Source organism: Zonotrichia albicollis, chromosome Z (genome assembly GCF_047830755.1).
Source record: "Zonotrichia albicollis isolate bZonAlb1 chromosome Z, bZonAlb1.hap1, whole genome shotgun sequence".
Taxonomy (NCBI): domain Eukaryota; kingdom Metazoa; phylum Chordata; class Aves; order Passeriformes; family Passerellidae; genus Zonotrichia; species Zonotrichia albicollis.
In genome coordinates this window covers 87242851-87261698 of record NC_133860.1, presented here as the reverse complement: position 1 = coordinate 87261698, position 18848 = coordinate 87242851, and the positions used below count along the sequence as shown (strand labels likewise).

At 51.4% G+C, this 18848-nt stretch overlaps 1 protein-coding gene across 2 annotated transcripts in view; it reads left to right on the top strand.

Annotated features, from left to right (window-relative positions):
* Positions 1 to 10277: 10277 nt before the first annotated feature.
* Positions 10278 to 18848, top strand: part of ZCCHC7 (zinc finger CCHC-type containing 7) — an 89372-nt gene continuing 80801 nt past the window's right edge. Inside the window, exons 1-4 of one of the 2 annotated variants that reach the window (XM_074532669.1) lie at positions 10278 to 10384; positions 11006 to 11045; positions 12921 to 13029; positions 14033 to 14758. In XM_074532669.1, coding sequence (XP_074388770.1) covers positions 13020 to 13029; positions 14033 to 14758 — 736 coding nt within the window. In that variant the 5' untranslated portion in view covers positions 10278 to 10384; positions 11006 to 11045; positions 12921 to 13019. Of the gene's footprint in view, positions 10385 to 10404; positions 10509 to 11005; positions 11046 to 12920; positions 13030 to 14032; positions 14759 to 18848 lie in introns of those variants that run through there. The other variant, XM_074532670.1, reaches the window with a different exon arrangement.

The window sequence follows — 18848 nt, the reverse complement described above, 5'->3', positions numbered from 1 at the left end:
ACCTGGGAGGGGTGAACACCCCACACTGAAAGTGCTTGTCTGTCAGCACAAGAGACCACAGCAGACTTTCCACTGGCTGCGACAGAGGTTTCATGGTGACTGCAGACAATGCAAAGGCCAGGCACTGGCGCCCCTGCAGTGGCCATGTGGCAGCCCTTGCAGCAGTTGCACGCGCTGTCACCAGCCATTTGGCTGCACCTGGCTGGAGTTGGTGCCTTGTACACCACAAGCTTCTGGTAGGGAGGAAAGCAAGACAGGGAAGAGGAGCAAACAAAGACTGATGACACAGTTGCATAACTCATTGTTTAGGGAAATTCAGCTAAAAATAGTCCATGGGCTGGTTTTGGGTTTACGTGAAGAAAAAACCAGACTTTTGGCTTCTCGCCTTATTTGACTGCAAACCAGAAATCTGGGGGAGCAGCACGTTACCCTGCTGATGCTCGGGGACTCCTGCCACACCTCCAGGCATGGCAAGCAGGGATCCAGGGTACACCTCCACACAGCCTGCAGGACTCTTTGGACAAACCCACAGAACTCCAGCAGAAAGGTCAACAGAAGCCAAATCCTCCTGCTCCAACTTTCTGCCTAACAGAGAATGGGGTCACAGGACAAATCAGGTGTAAGGGACCTCAAGAACTCTCTAAATAATCCTCTGCTCACAGAAGGGCCAGCTATGAGACCAGATCAGCATGCTGTGCTCTTTACCCATCCTGTTCTTGGGAGCTCCTAACGATGGGAACACCACCATTCTGCTCTCATTTAACACCAATATTAGCTGCTGCTGCTGCAGAGCAAATCCTTGAGACCAGCTGAGAGCAGAGGGTGGAGCAGCTGATTTACTTTCAGGCAGGTGACTTCCCTCCTCTTTGTTTTGTATTTGTGATCAAACCAACAAAATCAAGCAATCTGGAGTCCTGGGTGGGTCCTCTGTCATGCCCTTCTTCTTCTCTCTCCATGTACATTATGTTTAGGCATAATCATCCTCCCATAAGGCACTGCCATTCTTACATTTTAATTAACACAGAATAACAAACTTGTAAACTATGAGCAGATTTGATTTGGAACACGTTGATGCATTTGGCATCAGAAAGTGGGTCACTGATTATATTCCCTCTATGCATCTGGTACCTGTTGTTCACTTTCTGCTGCCATGCCAGGAACACAGGTGCTAAAATTTGAACGCTACTGCTCTGCATTTATATGTCTATAGTGCATTCAGTGTACAATGTCTTAAACTTATCTTTCACCTCCTGATAGTGCTACTAAGCAGGATTATTGCTTTTTAAGGTTGTGCCTTTTTTGCAATAACCCCCCAAAAGGAAAGAAGTCTTCCAAAGAGATCCATGCATAAGCAAAGGGATGAAACAGAGAATTTATTCATAACGCTTGTGCATGGCTTTCAGACTGACATCTGTACATTAAGAATATGTAAAAGTACCAATTTCATGCTCTGACAGCTTATTTCACATTGATGGGGGATAATGGGGAAAATGCCATGGGAATGCCAAATGTCAAAGCAGTACATAATGCAAAGCATTCACACATTGTCTCTTGGGCCATCACCAGTGGTTCCTTAAGGGAAATTTTCCAGTAAAAGAGAGAAATAGAGACTGGGCCCAGCCAAAAGAAAAACAAAATCATGAAGTCAAAGCTAAGAACTATTGGCAGTGCAGCACCAAGTCCTCAAGCACAGAACCTTTTCTGACTTTGAATCTTTTCACTTCTGTCAAAGATGAAATACACATAGATTCAGTTCAGAAGCCGCAGATAAGCCCTAAATGGTTTCCTATGGAGGATCTGAACATTCTTATCACTAGCACCCTCTTTTCAATAACTTACATTCAGAAATTGCGGATGTTCAGAAAGGTAAGCTCTCCCCTTAACCCCAGGACCCTCAGCCCAGGAACTACAGCAGAAGTGTTGTTCTCTAGGAGAGGCTGGCTCAGGAATGAGAGGAGCTCAGGACAATTATCTGCTCTTTTCATCAGAGGAGTGATGTTACAGGTTTTTCCCTTAAAATGCTGGGAATTCTTATCTAATGGAATTGGGAAAGAGACAGAACATTGTTGCAATTATTTTGCTCATTTAGTGAGAAAATTACAGTGATTGAGGAAAGGAAATATTTTCTCTGACAAGGGTCAATAGGTTGTAAAATTCATTCTGTCCTCCAGCAAGCATGCCCTACCCAATGGCACTGTCAGTGCTTTGACACAGTGCCCAGGCAGTTACCTGCTGTGCCAGAGAAGGCAGGTGGGCACAAAGGACACGCTGCCGTGGCACCAGTGCACAACATCCCTTGGTGCCTAATCTGTGTCCCTGTCACCCTCCATGGACACTCCACGGCTCCCCTACACAAGCTCCATCTTTACCCTCTTCTCTCCACCTCCCTCTGCGTTCCAGCTGCCCCCACTCCCTGTGCCTTTCCCAGGTTCCTAAATGCCCGAGCCTCTGGCTCTCTGCCCAGTTTCACCCTGGTTCTCCTTACTCTCAGCTTTGGTGGCTTTGACTTCACAGAGTCCTTCCCCTCCCTCAACCCGTGTCCCCCACTCCCCACATGCGCCTCTCGTCCTCCACCGACTCACACGGCTCAAACTGTAATTAACAAGCTTTGAAGCACTGTAGAGCTGGCTCTAAGGAGCTAAATAATTACACTCCCTCCTCTCTCCCGCTGCTCGGTTTGAAGCAGCAAAGTGGAGCACTGGGAAGAGGAGGAGCGGATCAGGTGGGGGGTGGGAATTTAATTAACTTCTGAAGTGCTCCTGTTCTTGCTGCAGACAGCTGAGGATGATGATGGGCTGTGGCTCAGGAGGTTGCAGAGGTCCGAACACCATGTGGTGACTGATGTCCCTGTGGTCTGTGCCCAGACCCAGTGGCTTTGGGAGCTGCACATCACTTCCACACTGTGATGAAGGGAGACCCTGTCAGGGCACAGCACCTGGGGTCTGCCAGGGTACCACAGTGATGATTTTCAAGTCATTTCACAGTAAAGGCCATTTAAAGCATCATTCCTGTGACATGGGCAAAGCAATTTGCTGCTGATGAAGTGGGAGGTAAGGTGGGTAAATGTTATCTGCAGAGGGAAATGTCAGCCACCTCCTCCCTGTCCTGGTTCAGTTCCTCCTCTCATGGCCTGGGGCTCTGCCCTGCCTCTCCCTGCCTTCTTGCCCAGCGTTTCCTGAGCTCTTTCAGTATGGGTTCCACACAAGGCCAGTGCAGAGAATCCTGCCTGCTCCTGCCTGGCAGAGTGGGGCAGGTCCGTCTTTGATCTTCAAGGAGGATGAGTGGCTCATCACCTCAAAGCTCACCTCTTTTTACTGGATCAGGACCGATGAAAAGGGAGTTCATGTGCCCAGACACACAACACCCCATCAGCTGCAGCTTCCAGATGAAAACAATGGGACTGTCAGGAAATAGTCTATGCAAGTCAAAGACAACTCCCCTGGGCAGAGGTGGCCAAAAGCAAGTACAGCCCACTCAATTCAACAAGTCCAGGTAAAAAGTGTGTTTGACAAGACCATAAAATTAAGCTCCTAAAAAGAAGATCACTGCCCCAATAGATTTAATTAACTCCTTGCTTGCCTACAATTTTCAATCACGTCTTCGTGTTGTTCCAGAGTGGAAGAAACATCGCCCAATATTTCCACCATGGCCAAGTGCCCTGAGACTTTCCTCAGCAACCCCCTTGGACAGGGCATCACCTTCCAGTTGTGAACTCCCCTAGGGATGCCAGGTGAAGCTGTATCTCTCATAAGCCTTTTCATCTCATAGGGTTGGTGTCCAGTAAAGTTAGAGGAGCAGGAGCCAGCATCCTGACACAGACACTTTATTGATGTTTAAAACCTCCGAGGCATATTCTGGGTGCTTTTTGTGCTGTTACCCTCAGAACTTTCATGCTGTCTTCCTCAGCATTTAGAAAAACACTTCGGAAAGAATCGAATCGAAAATACAATTTGGGGGTCTTTTCTGACGGCTGTTGGCCCCAGCGCAGAGCCACCGAGGATCCCCCGATGCTGGGAGCCGAGCCGAGGCTGGAGACGCTGCGGGGAGCAGCATCAGGCTCCAGAAAAGCCGCGCATTCTGGGGTGCCACCTGCCGGCACCTGGACCGCGACCTGACCGGGTACACCCCGGGGAAATGCCCCTCTTCCTTCCTTTTCCTTTTTTGAGCACGTACAGCTTTCGGCTGGAAGAACGACGCTTTCCACCCGACTCCTGCAATCTGGGAGGCTGCAGGAGACTCAGCTCTGTCGCCAGGCACTGAGGCTGCTGCAAAGCCACCTGTCCCTGCAGCAGGTATGGTGCAGCACGGCGGCGGGCCCGCTCCTGCCTGCGGGGCCAATTGGTGCGCTGCTCACGGCAGCGCACGGGCAAGGGTCCCGTGAGGATGGACGCTCCTTTCCCTGCGCTGACAGGGCTCCTGGTGGCTCCGAGCACATCCAGCGGTCACACCACCCCCGGCCCTCCCCGGGGACCCCGCAGCCCGGACGAGACCTCCAGCTCACAGCAGAGGCTGGCAGGCAGAGAAAGCTGCTCCGAAGCCGTCCTGCAGCCTTGCGGCCCGGGAGATGCCTCCTGCCACCCTGGACAGCTCAGAAAGCTGGGAGGGGACGTTCTCCGGGCTCAGCACTTCCAACGGGGTGCCAGGCAGTGACACCTCTTCGTCTCCCGGCCTCAGGCTCTGTGCCAAGCTCCTCTCCCCCCATGGATGAACCTCTGGCTCACCAAAGGCAGCGTGTTCAGGGGAGCAGCGCGACACTTTGGGCTGGGCTCAGGCGTGTGGCAGGTGAAGTTTGTAACTCCTGCCATGAAATAGTGCTCGGAGGCAAAGGCAGCAGCCCGACCCAGCTGCCTTGACACACAAAGGGGTGCAAGGGTGAAAGTGCCAGGCCCTGAGGATCACTCCCGAGTCCCGCTGGATTGAATGCAGGCACCTCTGTCTGCTCCTCCGCAGCAGCCAAGTGCCCTGCAGCAAGGCTGGACTGGAGCTGTGGCACTGCCACCCAGGGGGAATGATGTCCCCTGAGCTGTGGTGGCCCTAGGGCAATGTGGGACACAGTCCCTCAGGACAGGGGACTGGCAATGGGTGGCTCAGAGGCAGTTGCTGTGATGCCACCCAAAAGAACTTCCTTTCAGGGGCAAATCCAGCAAGAATAGGTCCTTGCAAGCAAAAAATACCACTGTAGTCAGTGCAATGCTCTGAAATGCTAATGCAATGCTCTAAATGCTCTAATCTTTGTCCTGTAGTTACTATAAATATGCTCTGGGGAAACATATCTGAATTGCAGGTATGTTTCTCCAAATGTGTGTTTCACACCATTGCATGGTTTTACACCATTTCACCATTACACCTTCCTCCAAAGGTGTGTTTCACACCATTTCATGGTTTTATACCATTTCACGATTACACCTTCCTCCAAAGGTGTGTTTTACACCATTTCATGGTTTTACACCATTTCACGGTTACACCTTCCTCCAAAGGTGTGTTTTACACCATTTCATGGTTACACCTTCCTCCAAAGATGTGTTTTACACCATTTCATGGTTTTACACCATTTCACGGTTACACCTTTCTCCAAAGGTGTGTTTTACACCATTTCACCATTATACCTTCCTCCAAAGGTGTGTTTCACACCATTTCATGGTTTTACACCATTTCACCATTATACCTTTCTCCAAAGGTGTGTTTTACACCATTTCATGGTTTTACACCATTTCATGGTTACACCTTTCTCCAAAGGTGTGTTTTACACCATTTCATGGTTTTACACCATTTCACCATTATACCTTTCTCCAAAGGTGTGTTTTACACCATTTCCTGGTTTTACACCATTTCACGGTTACACCTTTCTCCAAAGGTGTGTTTTACACCATTTCACGGTTTTACACCATTTCATGGTTTTACACCATTTCACAGTTACACCTTTCTCCAAAGGTGTGTTTTACACCATTTCACGGTTACACCTTCCTCCAAAGGTGTGTTTTACACCATTTCAGTGGCTGAGCAGCAGGGTCTGGTGGGGCAGGGCCTGCTGGCCACTGCCCAGCCCACCCCCCCAGCCAGGAGAGGGCAGTCCCAGCCTCAGCATCAGGCACCTGCCTGGGGATGGGGACAGACCAAGGCCACGGCACGACGGCAGCCTGCAGAGAGAGGTGAGCGTCAGGAGTTTGGGAAACAGGTCACACCCAGCCCAGGTTCCAGGGGTTAACCTCAGGGTCCTGACAGTTGCATAACATTCTGCAATTCCAGCTCATTTTTTAATCATCTAAACAGAGTATATTTTACAGCAATTAATTACCAGATGTATTTGAGTAGGTTTCATAACATCCAGAAGCATTAAAAGCATTTTTGTTTTGAAAGGTGCCACGATAAGATCAGAGCAGAGTACCTGAGGCCAGTGCCAGGTGTTATGGCTATGTCAGGTTCCACTTGCTCTCTGACAGAAGATAAAACCTTTCTACTGTGGGTGGGATTTGTTCACTCCTTCCCAGTCCTAGAGCCTGGAGGATCAGAGAAACAATTATTGCGCCTTTCAGGAGGCAGTTTTGCAGCCCACACATGAGCTAGTGTTCACAGAGGTAAATCACAGGTCATCATTACACACCAGCAATGCTGAAAATAGAGTTCTAGCACTGCATTAAGGAAACCCCCAAAGTCTGAAAGCCCTACAGAAAATGAGACAGAAAATGAAAGCTCTGGGCTCAGTGGATGTGGCAGCGCATGCGTGTCTGTCTGCACAGACAGACAGACAGACAGCCAGCCAGCCCTGCTGCCCCAGTGCAGTGGGCAGCATGGAGGGGCAGCTCTGTGTAACAGCCCAGCACTGTCCCTAATGCAGCAGACACAGCTGGAATCTCCTCCAACTCGTTGCATTTCTCCCTCAGCCCCCGTGCCTGCCCTGCCCCGGGAGGCTCTGCCTGGCCCGTGCTGCAGGTCAGCCCAGCCGCGGTGCTCCCGGAGGCAGACGCACAGCACACACAGCCCTGCACGGCTCCCACAGCACACACAGCCCTGCACACACAGCCCTGCACAGCTCCCTTGGCGGCGGTACACAGGATGCCTGCTGGCACGGGCGAGGGCTCCGCTCTGCCCTGTGTGTGCCAGTCCCAGAGCTTGCCAGGGAGCTGCTCCCTGCCCAGAGGATCTGTGTGCGTGTGCGTGTGTGTGCATGAGTGTGCGTGTGTGTGTGTGTGTGCATGTGTGCGTGGGGTGTGTGGGTGCGTGTGTGTGGTGTGTTTGTGTATGTGTGGTGTGTGTGGTATGTGTGTGTGTGCATGTGTCTGTGCGTGTGTACGGTGTGTGTGTGTGCATGTGCATGTGTGTGTGCGTGTGTGCAGTGTGTGTGCATGTGTGTGTGGTGTGATGTGTGTGTGTGCACGCGTGTTGTGTGTGCATGTGTGCGTGGGGTGTGTGGGTGCGTGTGTGTGGTGTGTTTGTGTATGTGTGGTGTGTTTGTGTATGTGTGGTGTGTGTGGTATGTGTGTGTGTGCATGTGTCTGTGCGTGTGTACGGTGTGTGTGTGCGGGTGTGTGTGCATGTGCATGTGTGTGTGCGTGTGTGCAGTGTGTGTGCATGTGTGTGTGGTGTGGTATGTGTGTGTGTGCACGCGTGTGTGTGGTGGATGTGTGTGCACGTGTGTGTGCACATGTGTGTGTGCGTGTGTGTGTGCGGTGTGTGTGTCTGTGTGTGGGTGTGTGTGCACGGTGTGTTTCTGTGTGTGGGTGTGTGTATATGTGTGGTGTGTGTCTGTGTGTGGGTGTGTGTATGTGCGGTGTGTGTGTGTGCGCGGTGTGTGTCTGTGTGTGGGTGTGTGTGTATATGTGCGGTGTGTGTCTGTGTGTGTGGGTGTGTGTGCGCGGTGTGTGTCTGTGTGTGGGTGTGTATATGTGCGGTGTGTGTGTCTGTGTGTGTGTGTGCGCGGTGTGTGTCTGTGGGTGTGTGTGTGTGTATGGGTGTGTGTATGTGTATATGTGCGGTGTGTGTGTGTGCGCGGTGTGTGTCTGTGTGTGGGTGTGGGTGTGTGTATATGTGCGGTGTGTGTCTGTGTGTGGGTGTGTGTGCGCGGTGTGTGTCTGTGTGTGTGTGTATATGTGCGGTGTGTGTCTGTGTGTGTGTGGGTGTGTGTGCGCGGTGTGTGTCTGTGTCTGTGTGTGGGTGTGTATATGTGCGGTGTGTGTGTGTATATGTGCGGTGTGTGTCTGTGTGTGGGTGTGTGTGCACGGTGTGTATCTGTGTGTGGGTGTGGGTGTGTGTATATGTGCGGTGTGTCTGTGTCTGTGTGTGTATGTGTATATGTGCGGTGTGTGTGTGTATGTGCGGTGTGTGTATATGTGCGGTGTGTGTGTATATGTGCGGTGTGTGTGTGTATATGTGCGGTGTGTGTATATGTGCGGTGTGTGTCTGTGTGTGTGTGCGCGCGGTGTGTGTCTGTGTGTGGGTGTGGGTGTGTGTATATGTGCGGTGTGTGTGTGCACGGTGTGTGTGCATATGTGCGGTGTGTGTGTGCGCGGTGTGTGTCTGTGTGTGAGTGTGTGTATATGTGCGGTGTGTGTGTGTATGCGCGGTGTGTGTGTGTGTGGGTGTGTATGTGCGGTGTGTGTGTGTGTATGCGCGGTGTGTGTATATGTGCGGTGTGTGTCTGTGTGTGGGTGTGTGTGCGCGGTGTGTGTGTGTATATGTGCGGTGTGTGTCTGTGTGTGTGTGGGTGTGTGTGCGCGGTGTCTGTGTGTGGGTGCGGGTGTGTGTATATGTGCGGTGTGTGTCTGTGTGTCTGTGTGTGTGTGTTTGCGTGGTGTGTGTGTGTGTGTGGGTGTGTGTATGTGTATATGTGCGGTGTGTGTGTATGCGCGGTGTGTGTATATGTGCGGTGTGTGTCTGTGTGTGGGTGTGTGTATATGTGCGGTGTGTGTCTGTGTGTGGGTGTGTGTGCGCGGTGTGTGTCTGTGTGTGTGTATATGTGCGGTGTGTGTCTGTGTGTGTGTGGGTGTGTGTGCGCGGTGTGTGTCTGTGTCTGTGTGTGGGTGTGTATATGTGCGGTGTGTGTGTATATGTGCGGTGTGTGTCTGTGTGTGGGTGTGTGTGCACGGTGTGTATCTGTGTGTGGGTGTGGGTGTGTGTATATGTGCGGTGTGTGTCTGTGTCTGTGTGTGGGTGTGTGTGTGTATGTGCGGTGTGTGTGTGCGCGGTGTGTGTCTGTGTGTGGGTGTGTGCGGTGTGTGTGTGTGCGGTGTGTGTCTGTGTGTGTGTGTGTGTGTGCACGGTGTGTGTCTGTGTGTGTCTGTGTGTGTGTGTGTGTGCGCGGTGTGTGTGTGTGCGCGGTGTGTGTCTGTGTGCGTGTGTGCGCGTGCGCAGCGGCAGCCCCCGCAGGGAGGCAGGCCCCCTGACAAACGGGCGTCACCAGCGAGGGCATGTGGGGACACCGGGACCCTGTGAGGCCCCTGCGGAGACAGCGAGGCCGGCCCTGCTGGGTGCCACCAGCACGCCCGCACCCAGGTGTCTCACCCAGCGCACCTGCCCTGCTGCGGACAGCTGGTGCAGCACGGACGGCGGCATTCAGGGTGTGTGTAAGCCGTGTGTACGTACCTGCACACCCGGGCACATGCCCTGTGTGGCTCTCAGCGCTGCAGCAGCTCTGCTCTGGACAGGGACTGCGAGCCGGGGATGTCCCCTGCAGAAAACATCGCTCTGGGGAGACTCTAGGGCCCTTCCAACGTCCTCAGGGGCTCCAGGAGAGCTGGACAGGGACTGCGGACAGGGGTGGGAGGGACAGAACACCAGGGATTCTCACCGACAGGGGCAGGGTTACAGGGGACACTGGGGAGGAATTCCTCCATGGGAGCATGGGCAGCCCCGGCACAGGGCGCCCAGAGCAGCTGGGGCTGCCCCTGCATCCCTGGAAATGTCCGAGGCCAGGCTGGACACTGGGCTTGGAGCACGCTGCTCTAGTGGCAGCTGTCCCTATCCCTGTCCTTGTGGCTGTCCCAGCGCTGTCCCTGTTCCTGTCGCTGTCCCGGCCCCCCCTCACGGCGAGGCCCTGGATGAACTTTAAGGCCCTTTCCCAGCCCGTCTCTTCCCGCGGTGCCGCTGCGGGCTCTGTCCGCTCTGCACACGGAGACGCGGTCCTCTCACAGGACTGTGCCGGCGGGCAGGGCGCGGGGCTCTGGAAAGCCCCATCCCCGCGCACCCGATTTTCGCTAAATTCTCCCCAAAGCCGCGTTCCCGCCGGGACCCTGGGGGCGGGGCCGGGGCTGTGGGGCGCGGGGCGGGGCCTCGGGTGGGGCGGGGCCGGAAGCACGTGGCCGGACGGCGGGGCCAGGCCGCCGCCACTTCCTGCTCGGCGCGTCCCGGCGCGGCCGGCACGGAACTGCGGCACCGGGGAGCGCCGGCGGTGAGTGCTGCCACCTCTGGGGGGAGAGAGGGTGGGCCGGCCGGTCATTCGGTCATTCCGTCAGTCAGGCCGTCCGTCCCGGTACCGAGTGCTTATAGCGACTGGGCTCCGGTATCGGCAGTGAGTGAGTATCGTCCGTGACTACCGGCCCTGCCCGGCTCCGGCACCTCCCAGCCCGACCGCCACCCCTCCCTGCACGGCGGGCCCCACTCCCCGAGGCCCTGGCCCCGCTCCCCCCGGCCCGGTTTCCCCCCGGCCCGTGGCGGCTGCATCTCAGCCGGGATCATCCCGCGTCCGGCCCCGGTGTCCGTGCCCCTGGCCCAGCCTCGGACTGCGGCATGTCCCGGTGCCGGCGGCCCTGGAGCACCGGAGGGGGCTCTGCTGTGCCCGACACGCTGCGCCGCCGGTGCTGGGGTGTGCGTTCCTCGCTTTCCCTTGGGATGTTCCTCGCCTTGCCCGGGATCCCCAGTTCCCATCTGTTCCCGCTCCCCAGACACGTGGAATCCTAGAACGCCAGGAAAAGCATGTTACTCTTAAACGTGGTCCTCAAAGTGCCTGTGGGGACAAAAATAATCTTTAGAAAGGCTTGAAGTGAACGTGAAATGTTTTGTTGTTTTCCAGGGTTCGGGCGTGGAAGAGATATTCCCGTGATCTCTTGAAGGTATAGCTGACACTGGAAAATGCTGTCTTCTTCTCCAGAGCTTTGCTTCTCTCTTTGCACCTCATTTAAAGAAAGTCCAGAGCAGTTGTGTCTCCTCAAACAGCAAATGGGACAAACATGGGGTTTGCATCTCAGTATTTAGCCAAAAATCTCTGTTAGATCACAGAAAATGGGGGCAGAGGCAGCACCCAGCCCACCTCCTGACCCTTTTCCATGTTCCTCTGCAGGGGCTTCTGCACTGCAGGTGGGGCAGCCACAGGTGACTGCGGCTGCAGCCTCACCTGGGCAGCAGGTGAGGGCTGTGCCTTTCTCACCTGCTCTGAGAGCCACGTGGTGAGGCACAGCCAGGTTAGAATCACATCAGGCACAGAAACAGAGCAGGGGAAGAAAAACAGTCTCCTGACACTGGCCTCTGTGAATAAATATATCTTTGGGCTGGTTTTCATAAAATACTTTTAGGTTTGACATTTTCATACCTTCCCAGGTGTGATTTCCATTGGAGTCATGAGCTTCATGGTGATGATTTGCTCATGGAATCCAGGCAATGCAGGGTGCACAAGCAGCCACAGCAGCTGCAGTGAAATGTTTCATTCACATGCTCTGGAAGGTTTAAATTCCTTGTCAGTTTCACACTGCCTGTGCTCCTGCAGTGTCTGAGCAGTCTGAAGCATCAGGCAGTCTATGTACCACAAATGGAACTAAATTAAAGCTGGCTCCTACTCTCCTGGTGTCTGACCCCGTGATTAGATAAGGCAGCATGGTGTTTTCCTTGGAAGGAAATCCTTTTTTTCCCTTTCATGTATTTTTTCCCCATTTTGTTGTCGCAGTCTGTGACAGCCTGACAACAGGGGTATGTTTTGCCTTCCAAGGCTGCAGAGAGCATGTTTGCTTCTCTGTTCTCAGCTATCAAAAAGGGTTAGATTTGACAGTGGAGATCAATGATCATTGACAGTGATCAATGAGGAGATGTTTGGAGCTCGCTGATGGGGTGTGGTGGGAGCAGGGCACTTGTCTGAAAAGCCACGTGCAGCGGAAGAAGTAATCTGTGTTTGGGCTTGCATTTAGAAGTTTTTAGGAAATGTCAGTGTTTGAAGTTGGGCACGAGGAGCTCTGGGAGCTGTTGGAAGCTGGGAAAGCAGGAGCAGCAGGACAGGGAGAGTCGAGGCAGGTGAGCAGGAATGGCACGAGGAGGACTGCCCTGAGCCTCTTCCTTCAGAGTCCCTTCTGCAGAGGGGTGAGCCCTGAGCACCCCAAACCCGCTTTGGGATTTTGGATGAGTGTTCTGATTAACTTGTTTGTTATTTCTTGAGTGTTGGCCTTGCTCTTCCTCCCTGCCTCAAGTTGCCAGTGGCACCTCCCTTTGACACACCATCTCTGTGTGTGTTTAAAAAAGCCTGGACATGGCACTGGGTGCTATAGGCTAGTTGAGGTGTTAGGGCACAGGTTGGACTGGGTGATCTTGGAGATCTCTTCCAGCCTCATCATTCTGTGTTTCTGTGAAGATAGGTGTGGCACAGCTGAGAAACAGGGACCCTGGGGGTCCCTTCCAGCCAAAACCCTGCTATGGTTCTGTGGAAAGGAACGTTTGCCCATAGCCTAAACTTTTCACTGGCAAAAGGAAATGTGGAGTTGCAGTCAGGTCCTTCTCTGAGTTACCTGTATGAACTGAGTGAGAGACTGCTTCAGCTTGCCAGTCTGGAAAACAGCAGGACTTTGCTGAGCTTCTCTTCCCTGTCCTTCAAGCTGTGTGTGTCTGCTTTGCTGTTTGTCTTTCCTGACGAGGAAGGGCACGGCTGTGGCCTGAGCGTGAGGATGGTGGGCAGCAGGGGCTCAGGGTTGTGGTGGTGCTGATGTTGGGTGTTGCTTGTTTCCCAGGTGTACGTGCTGAGCAAGAGGAAGAGGAGGAGCCCTTCATCGCCGCAGCACGTGTGGAGCTGAGAGCAGGAGGAGCTGTGCTTGGACCTGCTGAGCAGGATGGATCAGAGTGAGTGCAGTGCTGGCTGCCCGTGAGTCAGCTCCCTGGGTGCCTGGGAGGCACCAGGGCAGTTCAGCTGCAAGTTTTTAGCAGTGGTCACTGCTCACTGTGTGTTCCTTTATCCACTGGGGACAGAAGGGGAGGAAGGAGTACTTGGGTTCTGTTTTGGAGCTCACTAAAGTGTCCCATGTCCTGTACCCCGTGTTTGGTGTGGCCATGAACTCAGAGTGAGGCAGTCTCAGGGATGCAGGGTGGCTTTACCACATCCCTGTACTACCAGGCTTGCAAGGGAGCAGGCTGTGAGCTGTGAGCGCACTCGCCCTTGGGCTGGCATCACAGGACAGCTGGGCTGAGAAGGAGCCTCTGGCAGTTTCAGCCCTGATTTAAAGCAGACTGACCTGGAGCTGCTTGCTCAGGGCTGTGCCTAGCTGAGGTGCTCGAGAATGGAGGCTCCAGAGCCTTTCTGGGCAACAGAGTTACGTTTAAGTGGAAATCCCTGTATTTTGTTATTTCATGGCCATTCCCTTTCAAGTTCTTGCTGGGCTGGCCTGTGGTGGTTCTGTCTTGTTTATTCCCCGTACCCCAGGTGTTTGTGAGTGTGAATAAATCCTTCTGAGCTTCCCCTCCCTGTGCACTAGCAGTCCCAGCTTGACCTTCCAGGACACATGTTCCAATCCCTTAATGGTTTTAGTGGCTCCAGTCTGGAGGGGTTCTCAGCAAAGTGTGTGTGGCCTGATGGCCTCCCTGGTGTGGCAGAGAACTCAGTAATTGCTCCTTTCAGAGGCCAAAGCAGTTGGGCTGAATTAATAGTTATGGTTAGTGCAAATGCATCTTTAATTAGTGTTTGCTGTTCTGCATTGGAGCACAGGTGGATGTTAAATCTGCTCAGTTTGATGGTCTGTGTGCAGAGCTCCACAACTCACCTGACCAATTTCAAGAAGACCAAAAGTATGGCTTGAAGGTTTATTTTGGACACATGACCATTCTGATTTAACCATTTGATTTTTTGTAGACTTAGACTCTTCACTTTCCAGAATATTTACCGGGTATGATGATCCTGAGAATACTGAAGTGTATGAAGATGAACTTTATCTCGAGGAGTCATCCAGTGAGCGGAGTGTTGATAGTGAGGTGGAGTTTCATCTCTATAGCCAGATCCACTATTCCCAGGATCTCGGAGAAGTCAGAACACTGGAAATGAATGAGGAAGCTGATGCTGGAGAAGTCGTGGGTCAAAGTTCCGGGCTAGCTGGGAAACAGGACGAAGATGAGAATCTCACTGAGCTCACTGATGGTGGCACTCAGCTTTCAGATGAGCCCGAGGTCATTGTCCTGTCTGACACCCCAGAGGAAGACAGCATCTACAAAAGCAAGGCAAAGAGGTCAAGGTGCTCCTCTTCAGCTCCAGGTAAAGCACACGCGTGCCCGGTATCCTCCACGCCAAATCACACCAAAGCTGCTGGATGCAGTGCCCGGTGGCCCCCTGAGCCTGGTGTGGGCACGCCAAGGAAGAGGAGCAGCCCTAGTGGGAGGCCTGCCCCAGTCCTTCCTGCCGGACCTGAGGGCCCCCAGGATGTGCTGGTGATAGACAACAGCTCAGAGGAGGAGGAGGAGGAGGAGAGCCTCATCTCTGACGGCGAGGACGTCGAGAGCTGGATGCTGCTGGGAGCTGGTGCCGATGACACGGATGGAGACATCATGCTGAACCTCGAGGGCTGTGCCACGCCTGCCAGGAAAGGTCAGTGCTTTTCATTGGCCTGTTGGTTCTTGTATGGGGACAGCGGCTTGCCTGCAGTGACGCTGATGCCAGTATTGAAAGATGAACAGAAGGCAAATGAGTTCGTGGCAAAGCTGTGGTAAATGAAATGGTCGTCATTTGTTCCATTTCAATACCTTTAGTTCAGCAGCACGGCATGCAGAAGGAAAGACAGCATTTTTCCTGGTAGAAATTTAGAAGTAATATCAGAGTGGTTTATACTGTGAGCTTTTCAACCTTGCCATGTATTCTGTGTTTCTGAGAGTGTATAAGAAGTTGCTGTGTGCCTGCCCAGAGGCCTTTCAGCTCAGGACAGGGATGAGCCGTAACAGGAAGGAGGCAAGGGGCAGAGGGGAGACCTGAGCATTTCCCCTGCCTGAATTCAGCAGGTGACTGCCCCCTCAGCACTCTTCACACTTTGGGCTGTTCATCTGAAGCTGTCTGACTCTTCCTATGTGGATTCTGCCCTGAACCCAGGGAGGTTTCTCCCCGGCTACTGGAGCCTGACACTGTGTTGTTTTGATAAGCGTTCCTCCCCATTACAGCAATAAGGCCACGAAGGTGGTGGTCAGTGCCACAGAGTCTGAGCAGGCCTCTGTAATGACCATGGTGTGAAGCATGCCCTGTGTCACCAGCAGCTGCAGCCTCTGCTGGATGGTCAGCCACGATTTCCTCTTGCTGGGCACAAAGGCCATTGCTGGGAGCAGCATCCCCCTGCCAGGCTGGGGGAAACCTTCACCCAGACAAAGGCTGCAGAGAGAAATAAAGAAGGGAAGTTTATAAACGAAGTGAGATAGACCGTACTCTGAAAGAAGTTAAAAAGCTATGTATGCCAGACTTTATTTGGTGCGCATGTGAGTGAGGTTTGGCATGGCATGGAGCATTCTGTGACCCTGATCTGCAGGCTGACTTCAGGGGGGATTTTTGTCGGAGTGTCTGTAAGCAGTGCTGCTGTTCTGCTGCTGCACTGTTTGGGAGGAAAGGGGTGAGGAGTGGGCTTTGCCTTCTTTGATGAAGCACGTATTTCAGGGCCATAAATGTTTGATACCCTTCTGCTGGAGTTGTGTGTGTTTTTGCATAGCTTAGCACAGTTTGTGGCTGCACAGACTTCTATGTAAAGCACTCTGTCACTGCATCAGAGGCCCTAATAAGCACACCATGTTTGGAATTCATGTTGTTTTTTCCTCCTTACAGATCTTTTTAAAGTGTCTAAGAATTGCCTTTCAGGTGTGCCAGTGCTGGCTGAGGGGGCTGTTAAAAATCAAACGTGGATGTTTGGTACCAGGGGGCAGTTTTTGCTAAGTTACGCCGCGTTTTTGTGACAAACGTTGTAATGTTTCTGGCTCATAGGGAATGTTGGCAATAAGCAAGCCACATACAGAGCAGATAGCAGGGCTAGAATTTCCCTGCACTGTGTGAATGGGTCACACTGGTCAGAATTACAATTGTTTTGTAGAATGTAGAGAATATCAACAGTTTTAGTGGGCAGTCAAAGGCAGTCATATGAGGTCATAAATACACCTGCTCTTCTCCTGCTCTGATGGGCCAGAACCTTCTCCAAACTCCTCCAGATTCTGGTGGATGGAATTCAAGTGGCTCTGATGCACAAAAGTTTGGTTTAGCCGCTCCTTTTCTAACACACACTGTGATCCCCGTGCAAGGACATAGGCTTAGGATAAATTGTGTTGTAGGTATGTGTGTGCAATGAAAAACCAAAGCAGCATCAAAATAGTTGTAGGGAAGAGAAGCCATGTGTGTTCCTAGTGTACAATAACTGTGATTTGTTTACTGAGCTCGTGTCTCTCATCCTATGGACAATAATATGTAACTTGTCCAAGAGAAGGTATCCTTGCCCATGGCAGGGGTTTGGAACAAGGTGATTTTTAAGGCCTCTTGGAACCAAAAGCATTCTGGGATTTTTGTGATTCTATAAATGACTCTGCTGAAACATGAACGTAAAAATTTTTGGTTTAAAGAAATGTATTTTAAAAATATGTGTATTGGCAAATTACCCTCTCAGAGATATTCTCTGCTCATTAATTTGAAATATTTTGGGACACGCACAGTTCTGTTTTCAGGGTTTCTGGGGAATGAGAGAGGTGTTTTGGTGACAGCACCGTGCCTGCTTCCAGGGTGTTTCAAAAATGGCTAAACCAGCAAATCTAGGTCTGTGGTATAATTTGCACTCTTTTTTTTTAATTTAAAGTCTAGGACTCCCTAATAAAGGTGCAAAAGGAGCCGTTGCAAACTGTGCCGTGCACTATTGCAGAGAATTCATTTCCAGTGTCAGAGTTTCCATGTCTTTAGAGGAGTGTTCTCCCCTCCCACCCCTCTCTGTGCTTTGCAGTAAGAGTTTATATGATAAGAACGTTAATCTCCTGTAGTTGGAAGTCTTTCATCCATTTCTTCATTAAAACCTTCCTTTTAACATATTTCTTCTTCCATGAATGGCTGCAATCCTAATCTCTCTCTCTCTCTCTTTTTTTTTTTTTTTTTTTTTTTTTGGGAAAGACAGCTTTCAGAGCTGCAGCATTGATGTCCGGCCACTAAGGGGTACAAAAAGCAATTTATCTTCTCTCTGTTATGTCCTTTGCTCGCCTGGCCCCTTTCTCAGAGGCTGGGTGTGAGTACGATTGCACTCTGGGCTTGGCAAGTTTGTGCTGTGTGGCTGCTTCTGACTCCAAACAGCACTTGTAAAATGAAAGGGAGAAAAAAAGAAGCGTGTTTGAACATGCAGTGAATGAAAACATAACAATATGCCTAAAACGGAAAAGAAAATTAATTTTAAAGCATCTAATTTTTGCCTCTTCCCTAGGAAATAATATAGGAAGGAGTCTTCTGTTTAGTGGCAGTAACACTGCAGCTTGTGGAGTCAGAATGGAAATAGCAGTCTGCAATAAATTTGACTTAATTTTTATCCCTATCAGAAAGGAAATGCCCTTTGTGAACTATCAGTGTTTGAAATGGCTTCCTCTAGACATTGACCTTAAATTTATCTTAACTGCGGGGCACTGCAGAAACTACAAAAAAAATCTGGCCACATCTGTATTTCTTTTCTCTGTGTTCTGTTATTCAGATCCCTCAGTTCGTTTCTAAATGGTGAAAAGGCGTAAGCTTACAACAAAATACAATGAGTTGTGCTTTGCTCCTTTTCCTTGACCGCTGCTTTTGAATGTGACCTTTGCATCCTACAGTATGTTTTTGTGATTTGTAGCAACAACTTTTTTTTTTTTTCTTACCATATTTTTTTCCCTACCTACCTTTTTTTTTTCCTACCGTTTGGTAGTCATACCAAAAATGACTACCATAAATTTTTCATTTTTCTAGGCCAGTCCGTGTGTTTAGCAGCAGGCTGGGCTGAGTGCTGTGTGCATGGACACTGCCACCAAAGGGACGCAGAGCAGGCCAAGGCCATGCTGTCCCAGGCCAGCACGGAGCTCGGGTTCTCCTGTGCTTCGGGGGCTTTTCTTCTCGCTTGTGCCTGCTGCAGCCCTGCCGTCATGGAAATGCGGTGGGAGTGGTTTGTGCATGATTTCCTGCAGCAGAGCAGCGCGCCCGGAGCGGGAGGCAGGCAGCAGTGGGAATCCACCTACCCCTCCGAAGATACAACGCATGCATATGGATGTTTTGATTAAAGGAAAAAAATCTTAATCTTCTTCGCCGCGTTGTGTGGATACACTCGAATCTCTTGATTATTTAAGGAAAAAAAATTAATAAAACTAATAAAGTTCCTTTGCAAATCCAAAGAGATCGAGGCTAAGCACATGCCGCAACCTGAGCAGCCCCTGGTATCTGTTCAGACTCCGTCACTGCTGTGGACCTGGCTCTCATTTACATTTCCTCTGGCTTGGGATTGCTGACTAGGTTTTCTGCAAGAGTGCCCATGCTTACATGGTCATATATTCTGTGTGACTTTTTTTTTTGCTTTTCCCACCTTTTTTTCCCTCTGTTTTGGTGATAGTTATAAGGGGATTTCCCACCCTTTTTTTAACAGTTTGATTTTTCTTCCTTATTCATATTTCTTTGGGTGTCTTACAGGTGATAACAAACTGTCGCACTGAAACTGAATTTT